Consider the following 21,374-nt stretch of genomic DNA (forward strand, 5'->3'; position numbering starts at 1 on the left):
CAAGAGACTGGACAGCCACTTCTCTGGAATGGTATAGGGTAGAGGTGTCAATCTTGATTTCATTGAGGGCTATGTTTGACCTTGGAGGGCCGGGGGTGGGTGTGGCCATGGTGGGCGTGGCCACAGGATTCATGTCGCAGCACCTGTGGTGGCCAAGTGCTAAGGCAGGACTTCCCTGAGGTGCTCCCTCCCTCTCATTATAATCTCCTTCCTTCCTTCTTTTTCCTTCCCTTTTTATTCTCCTTTCTTCTTCCTTCCCCTCTCTCCTTCTTTTTCCTTCCTTGATCTCTTCCCATCTTCCCATCTTTTTCTTTGTTTTTCCTCTTTCTCTTTCTCCTTTCCTGTCCCTTCTTGCATGCTCAAATGCAGAAGGGGAACATTTCTCCTTTCTGCCAGCTAAAACAGAGCTCGGAGGGCCACGCACAGCCCCCCCCCATGCCCCGTTTTCGGCTGTGACGGCCTCCTGCAGCCCTCTCCCAGCTAAAACGGAGCTCAAGGGGCCAAACGTAGCCCCCCCCGTGCCCCGTTTTCAGCTGTGACGTGAGCTGTCCTTGCACTAAAATAAATATTCTCATTTTTCATGCATAAAAAACTAAAACTGAATTTCCTTTGCACGAAACATACAATTTCCATCTGTACCTTGTTTTGGCAATAGATGTGCTTATTTCAAACCATGTGAGAACTATTTTTCCGACATGGACAGTAAGGCCTTGCAGTGTTTCAAATTGCATTGGTGCAAACAGTTTTCTGCTGCTCTTTAAAGCAGCTGGGTCTTTTCTTGGCATATGTCTAAGGCAGGGGTGGGTTCCTGTACCAGTTGGTACTGGTTCGCTTCATGTGTGCTTTGCCCTCTACAACAGCCAATAGAATACATGTTCTTGCACAGGAATAGGAAGCTCAAGTTCAAAGCCCAAGAGATTGTGTAAAAACCCCTCAGTCTCAACTCCATGTGGTCAGCTGCCCAGGATCATCCATGTGGTTCTGCTTCATCATTAATTAAACCAACTTTCCAATCAGCGTGCAGCCTCCAGCCTCCATTTTGTCTTTAGTGCCTTCCTCACGGCTTGGAAATGGACCTGGATATTTCTTCCAATATTGTGCACAACTCACATAACAACAGCCTTGGTTAGCCATGAAAATTCTTCTCCCCACTGTGGCAGTCAGTGGAGGATTACCTGTTTAAAGAAATGCAAAGAAAGGAACCTTTTCTGCCAAACGGGCAGCATTATTCAGCATTATTCTCTTATATGGTATTTATTGCACTGCGTTTGCTGAAGCTTTCCAGATTAATATGCAGAAATTTGCAGCCTTCTTGGCATTTTTCAAACTGCAGTAAATAATGACTGGAGAGAGGCTTGCCCTGCCTTTGAAAGGAGCTTTGCCCAGATCAGGCCCAGGGAAAAGCCAATGAATCTCTCACCGGCAGTGCATCTACACATTAGTCATTTAAGAACGAGCAAAATTCAGGCTGGAATCTGCTGGTTCCTTTTGCTGATGAGGCCCCAAGACAGAGCTCTGAATTATGTCAGCACGCAGCTAGTGTAACTAATTTGCTTCCCTTTTAGAAATTGTTAAAGGAGAATCGTCCTTCCAACCTTTTTCTTCCTTAGCTGGTATGAGTCAGCAGCACTTCTGAAATGCTGTGTTGTCTGCAGCATTAAAACAATACAACCTAGGGATCCCCTATGACTAGGGGCAGTGGTGGGATTCAAATGATTTAACAACTGGTTCTCTGCCCTAATGACTATCTGGGTAGGTGGGGTTCGGTGGTCATGTAACTGGGTGGGCACGGTCAACTCAAGGTCACTCAGGTCGATGGGCGCTTCGCCTTAGCTGTTACAATGTAATAAGGGTTAACCGGAGAGGCAGTTTCTGTAAGCAGGGCAATAAAGATTAGGTTGGAAACAACACCAGAATGTTTCCTTCCTGCCTTCCTTACAGGATTAGCCCTGTAAAGTTGAAAAAAACAAAATTAGATTTCTTCCAACAATCGGTTCTCTGAACTACTTAGAAAGTTACCAACCGGTTCTCCCAAATAGGTGCGAACTGGCTGAATCCCACCACTGACTAGGGGAGAGATGATAGCAGTGTTCCAATATTTTAGGGACTTCCACAAAGAAGAGGGAGTCAAGCTATTCTCCAAAGCACCTGAGAGCAGGACAAGAAGCCTGAGAGACCGCCTCCTACCATTTACCTCCCAACGACCAATAAGATCACACAGGTTGGGCCTCCTCTGGGTGCCGTTGACCGAACAATGCCGGTTGGCGGCTCCCTGAGGGAGGGCCTTCTCTGTAGCTGCACCGGCCTTGTGGAATGAACTACCTGCTGAGATCCGGACCCTCACCACTCTCCCGGCCTTCCGTAAAGCGACCAAGACCTGGCTGTTCCGGCAGGCCTGGGGCTGTTGACTATTCCAGGCCCATTTGATGAAATGGATGTTGTGTTGATTTTAATTCTGTAATTTTAAATGTTTTTAAATGCTTTGATTTGTTGTGAGCCGCCCAGAGTCCCTAGGGAGTGGGCAGCATACAAATTCTATTAAAGTTTCAAAGAAGCAATGGGTGGAAGCTAATCAGCTGAGAAATAAGGAGAAATTTCCTGATAGTGAGAACAATTAATCAGTGGAATTATTTGCTGGAAGTTGTGAATGCTCCAACAGTGGAAGTTTTAAATAAGATATTGGACAGTCATTTGTCTGAAATGTTATAGGGTTTCCTGCTGGAGCAGGGGATTGGACTAGATGACCTCCAGCACTATTAAACTTATAAAAAGCAGGGCCAGGAACTAGATGTTGTGCCTTAGAATTCTTTCTTCAAACAGAAGAAAGGGGGCTTATTATAAAAGGCCATGTGTGTGTATGCATGTAAGCATATTTACTGTGGAATACGGACAGCATATAATTCAGTGAAAGATCATATACCTGGTATATAGAAAAGTTCATTTCGCCCAATTAATTTTGAACAATTAATCAGTGGAAAAAATTGCCTCTAGAAATTCTGAATGCTCCAACACTGGAAGTTTTTAAGAAGATGTTGGATAACCATTTGTCTGAAGTGGTGTAGGGTTTCCTGCCTAGGCAGGGTGGTAGACTAGAAGACCTCTAATGTCCCTTCCAATTCTGTTATTCTATTCTATTCAATCAAGGCCCCTCTTCTCCCACCTCTAACACAGCTTCCTTCATTTTCTAATTTGCCCCTTTTATCTTTCGTCTCCTCTTCAGAATTTCCTGAGACTGCACAGATCTCTTGAGGGACGTGAAAGATATAGCTTTATTTGTCTAACTTGCATGGACAATTTATACTCTTTTTTAAAAAAAACTGCAGTGGAAGCCAACAGAATAATGGACTCAAAATTTGCTTTTGCTTGTGGGCTGGAAGTTGATGTGACCGTACCCTGGCCAATGGGGAGGAGAAAGAAGAGAAGGGAAACTTCTGGGGCAGATCCTGAATTATGACAATGCATTTTGAAATTTATCAATTAGAGGACAAGAGGAGGATGGAGGAAGAGAGAAGAGTAGCAAATCATTTATCTTTGCTTTCCCTATTACCTATTTTGGAGAAAATCTGAAGAACCAAAGAGCTTCCTTATGAAATACATTAAAATTTCATTTCCTATTGAGTGGGAAGGATATAAAACAAGTGATTTGGGATCTCAATTTAATTTACTTGCTCTTCAGATTCTTGAAACATTTTGGGGGGCATTTTCTGTCTTAGAAAAACCATGTTAGGGCTTTGTGTAGTGAGTCAGTGGATAAAGTGAATAGGTTTAGGTGTCTTGTAAGAGCCAAGGTGGTGCAGTGGTTAAATGCAGCACTGCAGGCTACTGCTAGATCAGCAGTTCAGTGGTTCAAATCTCACCAGCTCAGGGTTGACTCAGCCTTCCATCCTTCCGAGGTGGGTAAAATGAGGACCCAGATTGTTGGGGGCAATATGCTGACTCTCTGTAAACCGCTTAGAGAGGGCTGAAAGCCCTATGAAGTGGTATATAAGTCTACTGCTATTGCTATTGCTATTGCTTGTACACATAAGACAATCAGATTTGGCTTTGGGGCTACACTATTTCTAGGTGTCCTGCCTAATTAAAGTGTTGCTCACAGAATGTGCCCAGTGATTATCAAGATAACCACGAAGAAGAGCGGGTCAACTTATTTTCCAAAGCACCAGAAGACAAGACACGAAACAATGGTTGGAAACTAATCAAGGAGAGAAGTAACCTAGAACTTTCCTAACAGTGAGGACAATCAAGCAGTGGAAGAGCTTGCCTTCAGAAGTTGTAGGTGCTGGAGGTTTTTAAGAACAGACTGGGTAATCAGCTAGCGTATTTTTCAGAATATACTGTATATACTCGAGTATAAGCCTAGTTTTTCAGCCCACTTTTTGGGCTGAAAAAAGCCGCCTCGGCTTATACTCGAGTCAGTGAAAAATTTGCCCGAAATGGAGGAGAAAAAGGGGCGGGGCCATGCTGCTGGGTGACACTCGTGAATGGCCCAGTGCCCCTGTGAGTTTCCCCTCCCTCTGTGTCAGTTTGCCGCGCAGCGCGCACCGCACCATCCCCCCTCCTCACGTTCTAATGTAATGCAGGGCTGTCTTACGATTCCCCTTCCTCCCCCTCCTGCCGCTCTGCAACGATGTCCCACCTCCTCCTTGTTATGGCAAGCAGCCACATAGCGATGTCCCACCTCCTCTGGTACAGTGATCCAATGGTAGGAATCACTGTGCCGTGTGTCATAGGAGGCGGGACATCGCTCCCGCGGCTGCACGGGACATCATCATCACAGCGGGACATCAGCATCATGAGGTGAGTGAAGTATTTCATTGAATACACCGCTAGTTTACTGTTTTTCTTTGAAATAAATATTCAAAAACATTATTGGTATCTATTTTTATTTTTGAAATTTACCGGTAGCTGCTGCATTTCCCACCCTAGGCTTATACTCGAGTCAATAACTTTTCCAGTTTTTTTGTGGTAAAATTAGGTGCCTCGGCTTATATTCGGGTCGGCCTATACTCGAGTATATACGGTAAGATGCACCAAAATTTTGAAGAGGCAAATTTTTAAAAAAAAGGGTTTTGCACTCTGCAGAGCTCCCAAAAATGGCCCATTTTTTTAAAAGGGCATGAATAGCCTTTAGGAGGCTTGTGGAGTGCTCGGGGGGGGGGAGGGATTGAGCAAAAAATGGTCAATTTTTCGCTCATTTCTGCCCTCCCCAGCCCCCAGGAGTACTTTGGAAGCCTCCTAAAGGCTATGCACGACCATTTTGGTGAAGGGGGCTGGGTTTCAGGAGGCAAAAAATGCTGTATTCAGTGTATAAGACGCACCTAGATTTTCAGCCTCTTTTTTGAGGGAAAAAGCTGTGTTTTATACTCCGAAAAATACCGTATCTGAAATGATATAGAGTCTCCTGCTTGACCAAGGAGTTGGACTAGAAGAACTCCAACATTCCTTTCAGCTCTATTCTGATTGATTGATTGATTGATTGATTGATTAGACCTGAAATGGGTATAGATGAAATACTTGCCCCATGGGTTTTGAAAAGGATTATAGGGATAGTTTGCTCCATAAGACCCAGGGGTGGGTTTCTCGCCCCGTTCCAACCGGTTCGGTTGGAACGGGGCCGGCGTCGTCCTCGTGCATGTGCGCAGTGCACGCATGCATACTAGCATCTGCACGATGCTCCAGCTGCTCCTGGAGGATCGCGCAGGCGCTGTATGCATCCTGCGCATGCGTGGAAGCGCAGAACTCGTCAAAACCGGGTAAGGACTGTGGGCGGGTGGGCGTGCCCTTCGCCGTTCCCGGAAGTTACTTACTTCCGGGTTCGGCGACCAACCGCTTCGCAGGGACCGCTGCGAACCGGTTGAAACCCACCCCTGATAAGACCATTTCTCCTCCAAGTGGGAAAGAAGCCCTACTGATGTGGGTCGAGATGTTAAACTCTCCATGTCTTTACCTTCCAGAATGCAACAACTCAATATGCTGAGCAGGTAAGTCTAAGGTTTCCAGGAAAGTCGTAGATTAGAGCCGAGGTGGCGCAGTGGTTAGAGTGCAGTACTGCAGCCACTTCAGCTGACTGCTAAGCTGCAGTTCGGCAGTTCAAATCTCACCGGCTCAGGGTTGACTCAGCCTTCCATCCTTCCAAGGTGGGTAAAATGAGGACCCAGACTGTGGGGGCAATATGCTGACTCTGTAAACCACTTAGATAGGGCTGAAAGCCCTATGAAGCGGTATATAATTCTGCTATTGCTATTGCTATAGATTGCAGATATCTACCTTTTTTTAATTTCCTATGGCTGGAGCCAAAGAAAGACTTAAGTATTGGGGGGGGGGGAGGAAAAGAGTTGGACAGGCTCTTAGAGAACATCTCATTCAAAGCCTTGCTCAGTGCAGAATCCACTATGCATTTCTGACACATGATATTTCCATCTTTGTATGAAGATCTCCAATAAAGGAGAACTCACCATTTTGTGTGGTATCCATTCTTTTGGCTAAATAATTCAGGAAATTTTAAGTTGTACTTCATTCCTGTATTTTTAACCTGCTGGGGTTTTTTGCCCTTCCTCTTGAAGCAATGGAGAATAAGTCTGCTTCTAGTTTGTCACTCATGTACAAGATAACAGGAATAAGAATAAACATGGATAAGATCACAGGGAATAGGTCGGGCAAATAAAGTAGGGCAAGGACATTAGGCATGCTGGTGCACTTATGCATGCATAATCACATCAACATTATAATCACATAATCACATCAACAGCTTAAGGTCATCACAAAGATGTTTTATTTTATTTTTCAAAAGAAAACTGGACTTTCTTGTCTTGTTTTCTTTGAAAACATTTTGTTCTCATCCAAGAAGCTTCTTCAGTTCTAACTAATTGGTGGGGGATGGGAGGATCATCATTAGCACTCTGTGGATTGGTCCTTAGTACTTTGAAAGTAGTTGAGTAGTTGAGGGGTTTATCTGTATCCTCAGAGTCACCTGAATCAGGGTGCAAATGGTTCTGGGACTGGCTCAGGACTGCTGAAAGGACTGTGTTGTAACTAGGAGATAGATGGTATCTTATCCCTCCCCCTCTGTTGAGAAATATAACCCCAAGAAAGTCCAGTTGCCTTTTGAAAAAAGGACCATGGAACACCATGACCTGAGTGATTGAGAATCTCCGCGGACAACAGTTTAAGATATCTAAATCCTTCTAGCTTATCTCCCCTCAATCATATCTTCTGTAGGCTAAACCAGAGGTGGATTGCGCCCGGATTGGGCAAATTGGTAGTAATGGTGGTGGGAGGCTCCGCCCACTCACCCAGACGCTTCTGCACATGCGCAGGAGCGCGCCCAAAACTGGTAATTTAAAAATTGGCAACCCACCACTGGGCTGAACGTATCCAGATCCTTTCACTCTTCCTCATAGGATTTGGTGTCCTCATCCCTCACCTTCTTGATGTCCGTTCTCTGAACTCTCTCTGAACCTGTCAGTGTCCTTTTGGAGCTGTGCCCAGGACAGACACAATCATGCTGAAGTCTGATACTTCATGTCAGGCCGCCTGTCTTACTATAATGAAGAAAAACGAAATCGGATTTTTACAAACATTACGGAAGATGCCTGCCAACATGGCACTTCCCGTAAATTAATATATCTGAAGGATGTTAAGCCCAGGAAATTAGTACATAAATGCTAAGGGTAGAAAAAGCCATACAAATCTCTTTTTTTTCCAAGCTTGCTTTACTGTTGAAAGCTTTCGTGTCAGAAAATTGTGATGGGAGCCCGGGGGTCACACTTCATAAGGCACCTTAGACTTCTTCTTGGAATCTGCTCATAAGCGTTGAAGGTCTTTTGGCCTAAATAGCCAAAGCACTTATTTTCTAACTGACAAACTCTCTATCTGGGTCACCTTTGCAATTGAGTTGTCAGAGATACGTTCAGACTTTCTCTCCTCAGAGAGAGGGGGAAAAAATCTAAATGAGGGAAGTAGAAGATTGAATAAGTTACAACAGAATAACAGAGTTGGAAGGGACCTTGGAGGTCCAACCCCTGGTCAAGCGGGAAACCCTATAACATTTCAGACAAATTGTTGTCTAATTTCTTGAAAACCTCCAGTGTTGGGCACCCACAATTTCTGGAGGCAGGTTGTTCCACTGGTTAATTGTTATGTCAGAAAATTTCTCCTTAGTTCTAGGTTGCTTCTCTCCATGATTAATTTCCAGCCATAGTTTCTGTTCCTGCCTTCAGGTTCTTGGGAAAATAGGTTGACTCCCTCTTCTTTGTGGCAGCTGCTCAAATATTGGGACACTCTTATAATGTCAGTCCCGTAGTCCTTCTTTTCATACTGAAAGGCTTTTTAATTTGTGAAGTTTGTTGAACTGGAAAATGGTTCGTGAATAGGATAACGAAGTGTGGATAAATATCAATTAAGCCTCAGGCAAAATATTGGGTCACATGTCATTCCTGCATCAGAAATGGCTGTAGTTTCTATGGAAATTTTGCATAGCATATCTATGAATTGTTATGCTTTGAGGATTTTTTTCAATGCAAGCAATAACAGCTATAGGTTACTGGGTTTTTCTTTTGTCTTGTGATTCTGTGTACTATTGATTGTCAGAATTAATGTTAAAATCATTAGGTAGACCACATCAAGAAATCAGCTCCGTAGGAATGTTAAAACCTATTTTTATATTGAGATTGGGTATAACAACACAGAATCACAGTTGTACCTCCTCTCTTGCTTATAGTTAACAGAGTTGGTAGGCACCATTGAGGTCTTCTAGTCCAACCCCCTGCTCACGTAGGAGACCCAATACCATTTCAGACAAGTGACTATCCAGTCTTTTCTTTAAAAAATCCAGTGATGAAGCACCAACAATTTCTGAAGGCAAGCTATTCCACCAGTTAATTGTCCTCACAGTTAGGAAGTTTCTCCTTAATTTCAGGTTGCTTCTCTCCTTGGTTATTGTCCATTCATTGTTTCTTGTCCTCCCCTCTCATGCTTTGGAAAATAAATTGACACACACAAACACAAACACAAACACACACACAAACACATCCACTTCTTTGTGGCAGCTTCTGAAATACTGGAATGGCTGTCTAGGCTCTTCTTAAAAGCCTCCAGTGATACATTGGGAATTATTAGAATTAGGGAGGTGTCTGAGCTGCTTTTGAATGTTACCTGTTGTAGAATTAAAATATGTTTCATTCCCTATCATCCTGGGGGGGTGGATGTTGCATAGCCATGCCAAGGTCATCTTCCTTGCTCTCTACATTTGTTGACTCTTTGAAAATTTTACTTATTTATTTATTTATTTATTTTTATTTCGTCAAGCATGTATTAGATAACAGATAGGTATAAACATGATTATGAATACATGAAATGGATATGAATAAAAGGGAATGTTAGGACAGGGACGGTAGGTATGTTGGTACGCTTGTGCATGCCCCTTACAGACCTCTTAGGAATGGGGTGAGGTCGACAGTAGACAGTCTAAGGTTAAAGTTTGGGGAGTTTGGGGAAGAAACTACAGAGTCAGATAGTGGATTCCAGGCATTGACCACTCTGTTGCTGAAGTCGTATTTTCTGCAATCGAGTTTGGAGCGGTTTACCTTAAGTTTGTATCTAAAATAATTTAGAAGAAGACCTGCTGTTTATTAAAACAGCTCAACTTCTTTTAATCTTCCATGAGGGCCTAAACAAATTGCCCCTGACAAACAGTCATAATAACATTAATGAGTCATTCCTTAAAATAGCAGCATTTTTAAACTCATTTTTATATAGATGCCTGAGAAAGATGGGGTTATTTAATGAATAGCAAAGAGGTCTTGTGGTTTGAAGCATTTCTTCTAAAACATTTTTTTTAATAAGGCATAACTCCACTGTCTAGGATGTACAAGCAAAAGTAAAACAGATGAAAGGAGAACTTGAGTAATGATAAACTCCTGATGCATGCAGTGCATTACCCTATTAAACTATTTATAGGGATAACTGGAAGATCTGTGGAAGAAGCTGAAATGCTTCTTGTTACTTGGTCAATGTCAAAAATTGAATCTGAGACCCTCTGACAAGGAAGTTTTTGCCACAAAGTTTTGGTCCATCCTTGCCTCTGGAAATCCAAGTCATCTAAAATTAGGATCAGTAAATATTTCGTTAGTTTATCAAAATGTAAAATACAGGAATGCAACGAAAAATGACCACAATGGGGAAATTGGGGAGGAAAAAGGAAAAGAAAAAAGTGTAGGGTAAAGCAGGGTCCCCAACCCCTGGCCCATGGACCAACTCCGGTCCATGGAGAAAGGTTTTTCATGCCAGCAACTGGTATGCACAACAAACGAAGCCCTATTCACGGGATGCAGGCAGCATGCAAAAGCACACCCACTCCAATCCGCAAAAAAACCCTTCCTCCATGGAACCAGTCCTGGTGCCCAAAAGGTTGGGGAGGGGCACTAGGGGAAAAAAAAGAAAAATATTGACTTCAGACTCTTTTTGGCACAGTAGAATAAGTTGAAACTCGAAGTTTTCCTTTTATGTAATAATACAATATATACCAGTCAGGGATGTGATGGCTCAATGGCTAAGATGCTGAGTTTGTCAATCAGAAGGTCGGCAGTTCGGTGGTTCAAATCCCTAGCACCGCATAATGGAGTGAGCTCCCATTACTTGTCCCAGCTTCTGCCAACCCAGCAGTTTGAATGCATGTAAAAATGAAAGTAGAAAAATAGGAACCACCTTTGGTGGGAAACTAACAGTGTTCCATGCGCCTTCGGCATTTAGTCATGCCGGACACATGACCATGGAGATGTTTTCGGACAGCGCTGGCTCTTTGGCTTTGGAATGGAGATGAGCACCATCCCCTAGAGTCATTGAACGACTAGCACATACTGTATGTGCGAAGGGAACTTTTACCTTTATACCAGTAATTTTTATAACAACAAACCTACCGGTATCTAATCCGCAAAACCCAAAATCAAAGTTTCCTTTTTTTCCATCCAAAGCAAAAATTCAACAGTGAATTCCAACTAGAAACAAAATTAATTGTGTTTTTTTTTCCTTTAATCAAAGCACTAAATCTTGCCATCTCTGCTAACTCCATTAACTTTCGCAGCCATTCATCTATTGTGGGAATCAAAGGGTCCTTCCATTTTTGTGCGTAGTGTATTCTTGCTGCTGTCAACATATATAACATCAAAGTTCCATTTCCCCCCAAATTCTTTATCCATTAATCCCAACCAATCTAAAATTATGAATACATTCTGCTTCCATCTATCAAGAAGTCCAATTATAGTGTAATGGGATGCTGAAAACTAGTTTGTGCAGATTAAAACAAACTGGTATGACTTCTGCTTTAGCTTGATTCTCCATTTCTTCTTCCATGTCAGACTATTCTCTCTGGTTTCTTCCCATGTTTCAAGTTAATTTGAGGACAGACAGAAATCAAGCAGTTTAGTTCATTAGCAAGGAAAGAGTTGGCGAGTTGTAAGCATAGATATTACCTTTAATCAGAGATCACACCTCTTATCCTACAGATATAGACCCCTGTTTTGGCAAAAGAAACTTTGGGATTGTTTGATTATGAATTAGTGAGTAGGATTGGTAGATCTCCACCAGAACTTAAAAAGCCAAGGGGCAGCACAAGAAAAAAATCTAATAAACAATCTGCAGCTGGTTTGCACAATCTTTTTAGACATATATTCCATATATCATCTTAAGAAAATACTCAGATGCTGAATTTATTTTTTTATCTTTGTTAATTGTATCTTCAAGTTTTGTAGCGACAGATTTACAACTCGGGAAGCTGCAGAAGGTTTGAAGTGAATTTGGGGTCTCATATTAAGAGTGTTTACTTGAACTCCTTGAGAGTTAATGATTCATTCAACTAAAATGTTCTTAACAAGATTTTGCATCTCCTGCTGATGATGGATGAACAGATCATAACGCGTGAACAAACATTCTTATTAGAGTTTATCGGTTCTTTCTTTGATGCTGCTAAAAGCTGAGAGCCATGATATGTTTTCATTTCTTTCTTTTTTTAACAAATTAAATACACCAAGTGTTGAATCACCGTCAGTAAAGATTTAAGTCAATTTTCTCTGTTGTCAGGAGAAAAGGGGGGGAGGAGAATCATATATATTGTCCTGAGGAAATCTGGGATAGGTCTAGCAATGAAATAAAATGTGAGACTGTTATGGGGGGAAAATAACCCAATTAACTGCTATGAATTTCCTTACATGGTTTTGAATTTTGTTCTTTAAATTTAATTTATATTTTCTCTAAATTAAGTTTTACAGAACCAATTATAGTTTCTGTTGATTTTAAGTGTTGTTTGCAAAATTCAAAAGGATCAGTTGTCAAACCTCTAATCCAGAACATGCCCATAGTTGAAATTTTTGCAAAAAGTAATTGAAACTGCAATGTATGTGAGAACAGATCCAAAGCACATTTCCCATATGCTTAGTTTAGCATGGAAACCATTCAAAACAAATTCTAAAAGTATAAATTTGACTGGGAATTGACTGGGTCTATTCCATCTTCTGTGTTTCATTGAAGGGCTTTACAAATTGTGTCTTTAAAAAGTCTGCCTGTATCTATAAATAAAGACTTGTTAATTAACACAAATTTTCCTTAATTTGTTGAATTTTAACAGCCTGAATCATCTTTGTATTCCAGTTCAATATATCAAGCTATCAAATTGTAGAAATAAGCTGAACTGAAAATTTATTTTAATTGTACTCCTTTAAACCACTTGGGCTAGTATGTGTCATAAACTCATCAGATATATTTTTCTTTCCTATAGCTCTCGTTGTACGTTTTCTGACCAAACGGTTCATATGGGAGTATGACCCCACTCTTGGTGAGTTCCCCACCCCCTTGTGTCTTATACTGCTATTACTATCTTTGTTAAACCACCTAGAGTCACTGAGTGTTGAGTTGGATAGCCATTTATTTTCTTAAATAAATAAAAATAATATACCATCACATACATATATGCTATTTCATTAGAACAGTCTTGAAATATAATCTTTGCATGTAGCACTTAGGGAATGGTACAACTTGCCCTGGCTGACTCGTCGCAGCTAACTAATCATGGCCAACTCATTGCGGGACAACTTGCCATGGCCAACTCACCGCTGAACAACTCACTGCAGGACAATTTAACAATTCTATTTAATTATTTAAAATAAACAAAAATAATTTTAATTTTTGCTATTCACATTTCATTCTGTCCCTCTGTTTGCATCCTTTAATTATTCCATTCCACTACTTCTTTGATATTAGTGTAACTCTTGTCCTGCAGGGAGTTAGCTGTGGCAAGTTGGCCACAGTGAATTGACTGTGATGAGGTGGCCATGGTGAATTGACTGTGATGAGTTGGCCATGGTGAGTTGACAGTGGCGAGTTGGCCATGTATTGGCATGAACCCTAGCATGTAGGTTCAATCTCCAGCATCTTTCCATTCAAGAAGCCACTAGTAATTGGGGAAAAGACACTTACCCAAAATCCTAGAGAACTACCAACAAACTGAACAAACAGTAATATGAACCAATAGCTTGATTTTTATGCTGGCATTTAAGATTGTATTTTCATTTTGGCAGTCAAATTGCAAAAACTAAATTTAATGTGAGCAGACTTCATTATCCATAATTATATGGTTAACATAGCAAAGCAAAATAACCAAGCAATTTCATGAAAAGACAACTATCCTAAAATTCACACATTTTAAATATTTTGAGTCAGTCTTTGGCTTGCACAACTATCACTCTTGACTCTAATGCAATCTCTTCAGTATTGTTTAAAAATTAGAGTACTGTAGAAAATATACTTGGTACAAAATAACTGTTTTGAATGAAATGCCCCCTGAAATCATCTTTAATTTTTTTGGGTAGGGAAAGCATTGATTGCATCTTTTTTTACATTTCTTTTTATTAAATGTTTTAACGAGAGTAAAAAAAAAATTAAACCATCTGATATCCAAGAGAAACAAAAGAATAGAAAGAAAGGAAAGGAAAAGGTGCATACAGAAAAGAAAAAAGAAAGAAAGAATGGTTAAAGAAGTGACTTCTGATCTTCTTTATTAAAAAAAGGGCAAGCAAATTTAGTATCAGTCTATCTCCATTGATATGACATTACATAAATTACTTAAATTACTTCTTCTCATATCTCAAGCCTTATCCATCAACTATTCCCCAATTAATGTTTCTGTCCCGGATTAGCAAAAATTCCATAAAAGGTTCTCTGAACATTATAAATGTATTCCTTGTTTTTACCCTAATCAAGCAGGTCAACTTCATATTCATTTTCTTTCCTCCCAATCATTCTTAATCTTTGCTTCATTAAGAGGCTGTCATAAGATCAGATCCCCATCCAAATTTTTTTGGGAATTTCTTCCCAGCTTTAACAGCTCTTTCATTTGTACATCCAGTAATAGACCATTATCCAGGTCATTTTTCATCTCTTGGCTTATCATTTGTATTCCCACTTTAGTTTTCATCTCTGTGTTATAGCTCACAACTTCTGTTTTATTTTCTAGTATTCAAATTATTATTCTTTGCCTCTTACGTATCTTTTCTTTAAGATCTCTTTAAATAGTGTTTTATATTAGCAGATATGGTTCTAAGAAGAAGAAGAAAATAAGCAGATATGGTTGCTGTTCTTGCAGCTGTGAACCTCTTTCCCCTTTCTTCAAAAATCCTTTGAAATGTCTCCAGTGGAATACCTTTGTCTATCATTTTTGCAAGTTTCACTGCTGGTCTTCAAATTCAAAAGCAATGTTGTTGCAGAATAAGATGGAGACACGGGGTGGCAAGGAAGTGACCCAAAATGTATTTTATATATTTGTAAGAAGATAACGATAAACATTCATGGTTAACAGATAAATGTTAATAGCACCTATAAGAATGTATATTGTGAATGAATTTGAAAGGGAAAAATAAAAAAAAACTTTTCAAAAAATAATCATTTAGAAGTAAAATGGTAAATCAAGGACTGCGCTTAGAGGCAACTCACCTTCCTCATGACTAGCAAAAACACAGAGTAAATGAGACAACCAATATTTGAACATAGGCCTAATTCATACTATATTTATTTATTTAATTGAAATTATATACCTGCCTATTTCGCAAGCTGTCTGTCTCTGGGCAGCATACAATAAAACAGTTAAAAACAAAGCTAAAACAACAGTTGAAAGCAAGCACAAAAACAAATAGGAGACTGTGAGACAATGAATTAGTTATCGCATGGACTTCCTAGTTCCATGGAATCCCCATGTCTGCTTTAAAAACTATATTTTAAGGATTCACTGAAGGTCATTTGAATTGGGGCCAATCTCACCTGTTCCAGAGTACAGATGTTGTGGCAGAAAAAGGCTTGCGTCTTGAGCCCCATAAGATAGAATTCTTTTAGCAGAAGAAACCCATAATATCCCCCTTCTGCCAGACCTGAAGGGATGGGTAGATGTATTTGTGGAGAGGTGCCTCTTGCCATGGGAAGCTTTAAAATAAAATAAAAAAACAGGACATTAAAGAACCTAGAAGCAAATCAGCAATCAGTAGAGTTGCAAAGTAGAGATTTAACATGTATTGTTCGAGACACACTCATAACTACTTGTACTGCTGCATTTCGCACTAGTGAAAGCTTCTAAATATTCTTCAAGGGCAACCACATATAAAGCGTGTCCAGGGGTGAAATGCTACCGGTTCTGACCATTTTGCTACAACCGGTAGGAAAAAATGCTAAGGTTCACCTGAACCAGTAGTAAAAAAAAAAGCTTTAAAAAGTGGGGAAGAAATTCCATGACACTCAGCTGTGCTGCGTGATTGTTGGAACCTTTAAAAAAAAACTTTTTAAAGCTTTTTTTTCCTGCTGGTTTGGCGAATAGGTAGGAAAAATACTTGAAAAAGTTGGGAAAAGGTTGGCCACGCCACTTTACCCCCCCCCAAAAAACACCACCAAGCGACGCCCACAGAACTGATGGCAAAAAATTAAGATTTCACTACTGCAGTAGTCTATTCTTGAGGTCACCAGGACATGAGTAACTGTGAGTGAACATGAACCAGAAATGGGTGCAACTGGCACACCACACATATATAGTATAAACGTGGAAGAACTGAATTTTTGTTGACCCAAAGTTGGCTTGGCATATGATTTTGCTCAGTTTTTTAAGAGCAGAGTACGACCTCCAATCTAAAACTCATCCTACTAACAATGCTATAAGCTGACACTGTAATGAAAACCACCCCAATTTTTCTGTAGATAGCCAAGCCACATGCTATTATAGTATTCTTCTCTGCTGATGCACTAGCCAATGCAACTTTGAACTGATGTAACCCCAATAAGACAATTATAGTTAAATTTGGAGTATGATATATAATAAATTCATCCCTAAGGGGCAGAGAACAATCTAGATTTAAAAAAAAAAAACTTAGATCCCTCCCTTCTTGATGATTCAGATTCTCCAAGTTGCTCTAAAACCCAGATAAACTGGCTCTTGAAATTGTGGTCTGCTTGAAAATGAATAGTGGCTTAAAGTAATTGATTATAGTCACAATTTGTCTCTTACTTTTTTTTCTGGCGACTCTTTTAGACTCTAAGCATATGGCACTGACATCTACAAACTAAATATAATTTAACTGATTTGTGAAAGGCTGCCAGAGTCCCTAGAAATAAGCCAATATTTAAGCTAACAAGAGCTCTTTTTTGGCAATGATATGTACAGTGTGTATATGTATGTTTTGTTGTTTTAAATGTCAGCTTGAAATGTCCCTTTGACTTTTATAACTGCCAGACTGACATTTATTATCTTCTCATCTGTTCAAATCTTTCTTAAAGAGTGATACCCAAAACTAGATACAATCCTTGAAGTAGAATCTTATCCATGCAGAGAAAGTGGAACTATGACTTCCTTTGATTTAGAAATGATACTTCTGCTGATGCAGCCCAAAACTTTAGTTGACCTTTTGCAATTACATTAAAAAATTAAAAGTTGCCATGTATGTAGCTTACAAAAACCCATTTTCTCTGTAATTTTGATGATGGATACTCATATTCATAGTCCATGTTTTCAACCAGGCAAACAAAATCTGCCATTCTTTAAAAGGAAAGAATATATACAAAGCAGTCATTAATTAATACTGCTCCCCCATTTGGGGGGGGGGGTATTGTGCCTCCCTTAGTGAAGATGGAAGCATTTGCCAAGACGTTTAGATTCTGATCCTTAAAATCTATATTCATCTCTTCTTTGGTTTCCTAGATTTCAACACTTCTTGTTCAATGTCAGTCTTTTGTGAGGAAGTCCCGACAAGAAGCTCACTTAGGAATACTAGCTCTTATCTTTATTGTAAGGTTACATTACATTAAGAGAATCTTGCAAGTCTGAAAGTATATCTCTCCTCTCCATTTCTTTTATAGTCCAAGCAACTAGAGAGCATCCCTTTTGACATGTCCCAAAGGTGCTTTTCTTTTTTCAAGAGGCATTGGGGAAACAAAACAACCACTTCATAAACTCACGGCACAACATAGGAGAACAAACCTATCAGGATAAGATTCAGTAGTCCATCTGCATTTAAAAGACAAAGGCCACTCTTTTGAAGACAGCAAAGACCATATTTTGGACAGAGAGGACCACTGGATTGAAAGAGGGTCAAAGAGGCCAATTTATCAAATCTGAACTCTCTCAACAGAGGGAGAGGGATACTGCACCATCTATCTACAGTCTACAACACAGCCCTTTCAGCAGTTCCAAGAAGGCTCTAGACCTATTTTCACTACTCAGGTGACCCCGAGGACACAGATAAACCTTCAAATGGCCTCTCCAAAAGAATGCAAATGACCAGCTAGGAATATCAATCCTTCCATTCCCCACCATCCAGTCGGAGCTTCTTGGATGAGAAGCGAAACATCTTCAAAGAAAAACAAGGAAGTCCACTTGCCTCTTGAAAAAAAAAAAGCACCATGACCTGCATGGCTCAGAATCTCCATAGATATTTCCATTCTGACATGTTTGCCATGCCCCATCCCTTCTGCAGAATCAGCTGCCACCTATCTGACCATGGTCTAGTGCAGAGATCTCCAAACTTGGCAACTTTAAGACTTGCTGACTTTAATTCCCAAAATTCCTTAGCCGGCCACTCTATGCCGGCCACTCTTCCTCCTGTCTCCCAAAGTAATTCCTACGTACCATTACACCACATTTCAAGCATTCTCATTCAGCCAAGACAGACAAAAATCTGCTTACCGAAGTGAAAGATAAAGATTTTCTGCATCCATCTTCAGTTCTGGCCTTAGCACTACTGTGTTTGAAGGACTAAAAAGCCTTAGAACTTGCCAAATGTTGATTACAGGTGGCTTCTGAATTTCACTGGAGAGGGTCTCTGCATTTGTGGGAGGTTACACAGATAGAAATGTGTGAGGAATCTGGTCAAGAGCTGAAGATAGGAGACAGTTGAAGCTCCACCTTCTTTTTTGTAGATCACATAGCTGGAGTTTAAATGGTACAACCATGAGTGCCATTTTTTAAAATAAACTTTAAGGATACCACAGGTTTTGCTTTGTTTTTTCATGATATTGCACCGTATTGCCCACCCAGTTGTTACTTCACAACCTACACCACCTCTAAGTATTTTTCCTATTAGCACAGAATAACTTGGAAGTGAGACAGAGAAGACTCCACTGTTATTTATATGTTATTTATTCCGCAACAAATTCATTAACCAGACAATTCGCAGCAGTGCAGGGGAGATTTCTTTGTTTTCTTTTCCCCAGTCTCCTTTTAATGTTTTTATCTTGTTTTTGTTTTATGTCAGTGCGGTGCAACTGGCAATTTAGAGTAAATTAATAAGGTCAGTGGGAAAGAGAGAGGTGTGATGCTGTGTGATGCAGAATTCTCCATCCTGCAGTGTTGCTGCTGCTTTTAAATAAACACCAAACAAATATCTCAAATATGGATCTAAATATTTGAAGTGTAGGATTTAACATATTCCAGAATGTTGGCTCTTAAGCCAGTCAGGGAACAAGGCCAAAACATAATCAAATGCAAGTCTGTCATTTGAATAATGACAGTGGCAGAAGGTCTAAATAAATGCGGGGGGGAGGGGAATCACACATATTGCGTCACCTTTTCCTAATGTATAATAAATTGCAATTATATCTTTTCCATTTTTACAGGGACAAAAATTGAAATGCATTTTTTCCTTTCTATTTACTCTAAAACAATAGTCCCCGTTTTTCCCCTTTATGCAGATTTCTGTAATATTACAAAAGCCTTGATTCATGAAACAGTCCCAGTTATTGACTATTAGAAGATCCCCAAATTAAATAAAAATGTATTTTTTTAAAAGAAATGCTAGGTTAAAATGATGCAAGACTGCTGAATTGCATGTTTTTTCCAACTGAAATTCCATGGGAAACTATGTGAGATGAATGATCACCTCAATTTGGGGTCATTTTCCTTTAACTTTGCATTTTGTCATCTGCACCAGAAATCATATGTAGGAAACACCAAAGGTGTGTCTACCACACATTGGGAAACCCTGTTCTAAAACCTCCTGGGCTGACAGACTGAGAGATAGAAACAAAGCCTAAAGTCATTTGGTGGTGAATTTTGTAGATTATTGTGGATTTGAACTTGAGAATCCATTTGTTTAACACTAAGCTAGAAATTGGGACACCATGAGTTACAAAACCAGCTGGGAGGACTAGGAGAGCAAACTCCTCTCCCCTCTAGCATTGAAGATGTTACATTGTCCCTTAAAGAACACCAAGGACTCCACAGTTCAACCTTGAGCTACACAAATTCTGTGTGACCTTGGGTCCATTCTTCTGTCTCAGCCCTGGGCAAACCAAAATTTCTGAAAATTTTGCCAAAAAGATTGCAGAGACTAATCTAAGCAGGTCCTGGGAGTCAACACTGATTCAAAGGGCAAACATATAAACACTGTCACTGTAAAAAAAAACAACTGTTCCATGGAGACAAACTGTCACTTCTTATCATAGCCAAGATTCTGATTTAATCAGATCAAAGTTGTTTAGTGGCTTGTATGGACTCAATCGAAAAAAATATATATCAAAGGCTCATAGCAATATTTGTGCACATTTTTATATATTTGTTTATATTTCCTCAGGGGTAGGTGTTCAAATGAACTTTTCCTTCTTTACATATTTTGACACAGTTTTTCTGTAAAGAAGAAATACTATTCGGCTTAAAATTTTCAGACGATCATTTTGGTATCTATTTTTCCTTAACATAAACATTTTTGCACATATTTTTTGCAGATCTTTTCAAGGTATAAACCACATTTTGGAGTGAATATTTCAGCATGCATTTATGTTCTGGAGGCTTCTCTACATTTGAGAAGTTCAAGATCAAGTTCAAGATAATTATATTCATACTTATAAATGATCTGGTGCACCAAATTTTTCATGCATCCCTCTTTCTGATTAATTGTACGACTTGGAAGGGACTGACATCATCTAGCCCAGCATTCTGCTTAACTCAAATCTTACTAGTTGAAGCTGACACAATAGAGACTCCTGGATTTATAACATCAGGGTGTGTCACTTTATAATCCAGGGTATGAAAAGATCTTATCCCATCTGGCTAATCTTAATGACAAATATATTTTAGCCTCATGCTAAGATCTTTTGCATATTGTCAAGAAAAGCCTTGAATCTCAGTTTTAGTCTGGATATCCCATCAACTAGACAACCACAAGACATCACAGGGCAACCAAAATAACTTCTAAGTACAGCCATTTTTTGTTTCAAGGTACATTTTCAGGATGAATGACAAATGCAAGTAGAAAGTATCTTGGAAAATCCAATGACTTTTCACGTTTTTGCACATGAACAAAAGAGTGGGAGTTTGATTTGACTAAGGTTGAAATAAAGAAAAAAAAACTAAAATATGACATGAGAATTTTGGGCATGATTAAATTTTACATCCAGACGTCATGATCGGTCAAATACCAAATCTTATTGCATATTGGCCATCAACTATTAAAATACTGAGCATCAAATACAAGCACCAATATCTGTTGCGATTGTTGCAATTATTCAAAATAAATTATGTGATGAATTTTGGGAGCTGAGTTAATTTTAACTGCAATTCACATGGATTTCATAATATCATTATCAACTTCCAAATACTATACATATGAATCTCGTAGTGCTAAGTGGAGCTTGTCCCTCTGCTCTTCCCCTTGGACAAGCCATTGACCAGAACAAGAGGCAGTTGAACCTATTTGTGGCCATGGCAATTGTTCCCATCTCTTTGGCTTACTTATATGACCATCCACCCTTTGCTTCCATTTTTGGTCTCCAGAACAATTCCAGATCATACGTTGAAACTGAATAGCAAAATGACTGATTTTCAATAACATTTTTTGGTTTGCCCTCCTGCTAATGAA

The 21,374-nt window shown here is 39.7% G+C and overlaps 1 protein-coding gene across 1 annotated transcript in view; it reads left to right on the top strand.

Annotated features, from left to right (window-relative positions):
- Positions 1-21,374, top strand: part of RERG (RAS like estrogen regulated growth inhibitor) — a 137,692-nt gene that overhangs the window by 108,923 nt on the left and 7,395 nt on the right. The window contains exon 3 of the mRNA XM_032220636.1: positions 12,770-12,826. Coding sequence (XP_032076527.1) covers positions 12,770-12,826 — 57 coding nt within the window. The remainder of the gene's footprint in view (positions 1-12,769; positions 12,827-21,374) is intronic.

The sequence above is a fragment of the Thamnophis elegans genome, chromosome 7, assembly GCF_009769535.1.
Source record: "Thamnophis elegans isolate rThaEle1 chromosome 7, rThaEle1.pri, whole genome shotgun sequence".
Lineage (NCBI taxonomy): Eukaryota > Metazoa > Chordata > Lepidosauria > Squamata > Colubridae > Thamnophis > Thamnophis elegans.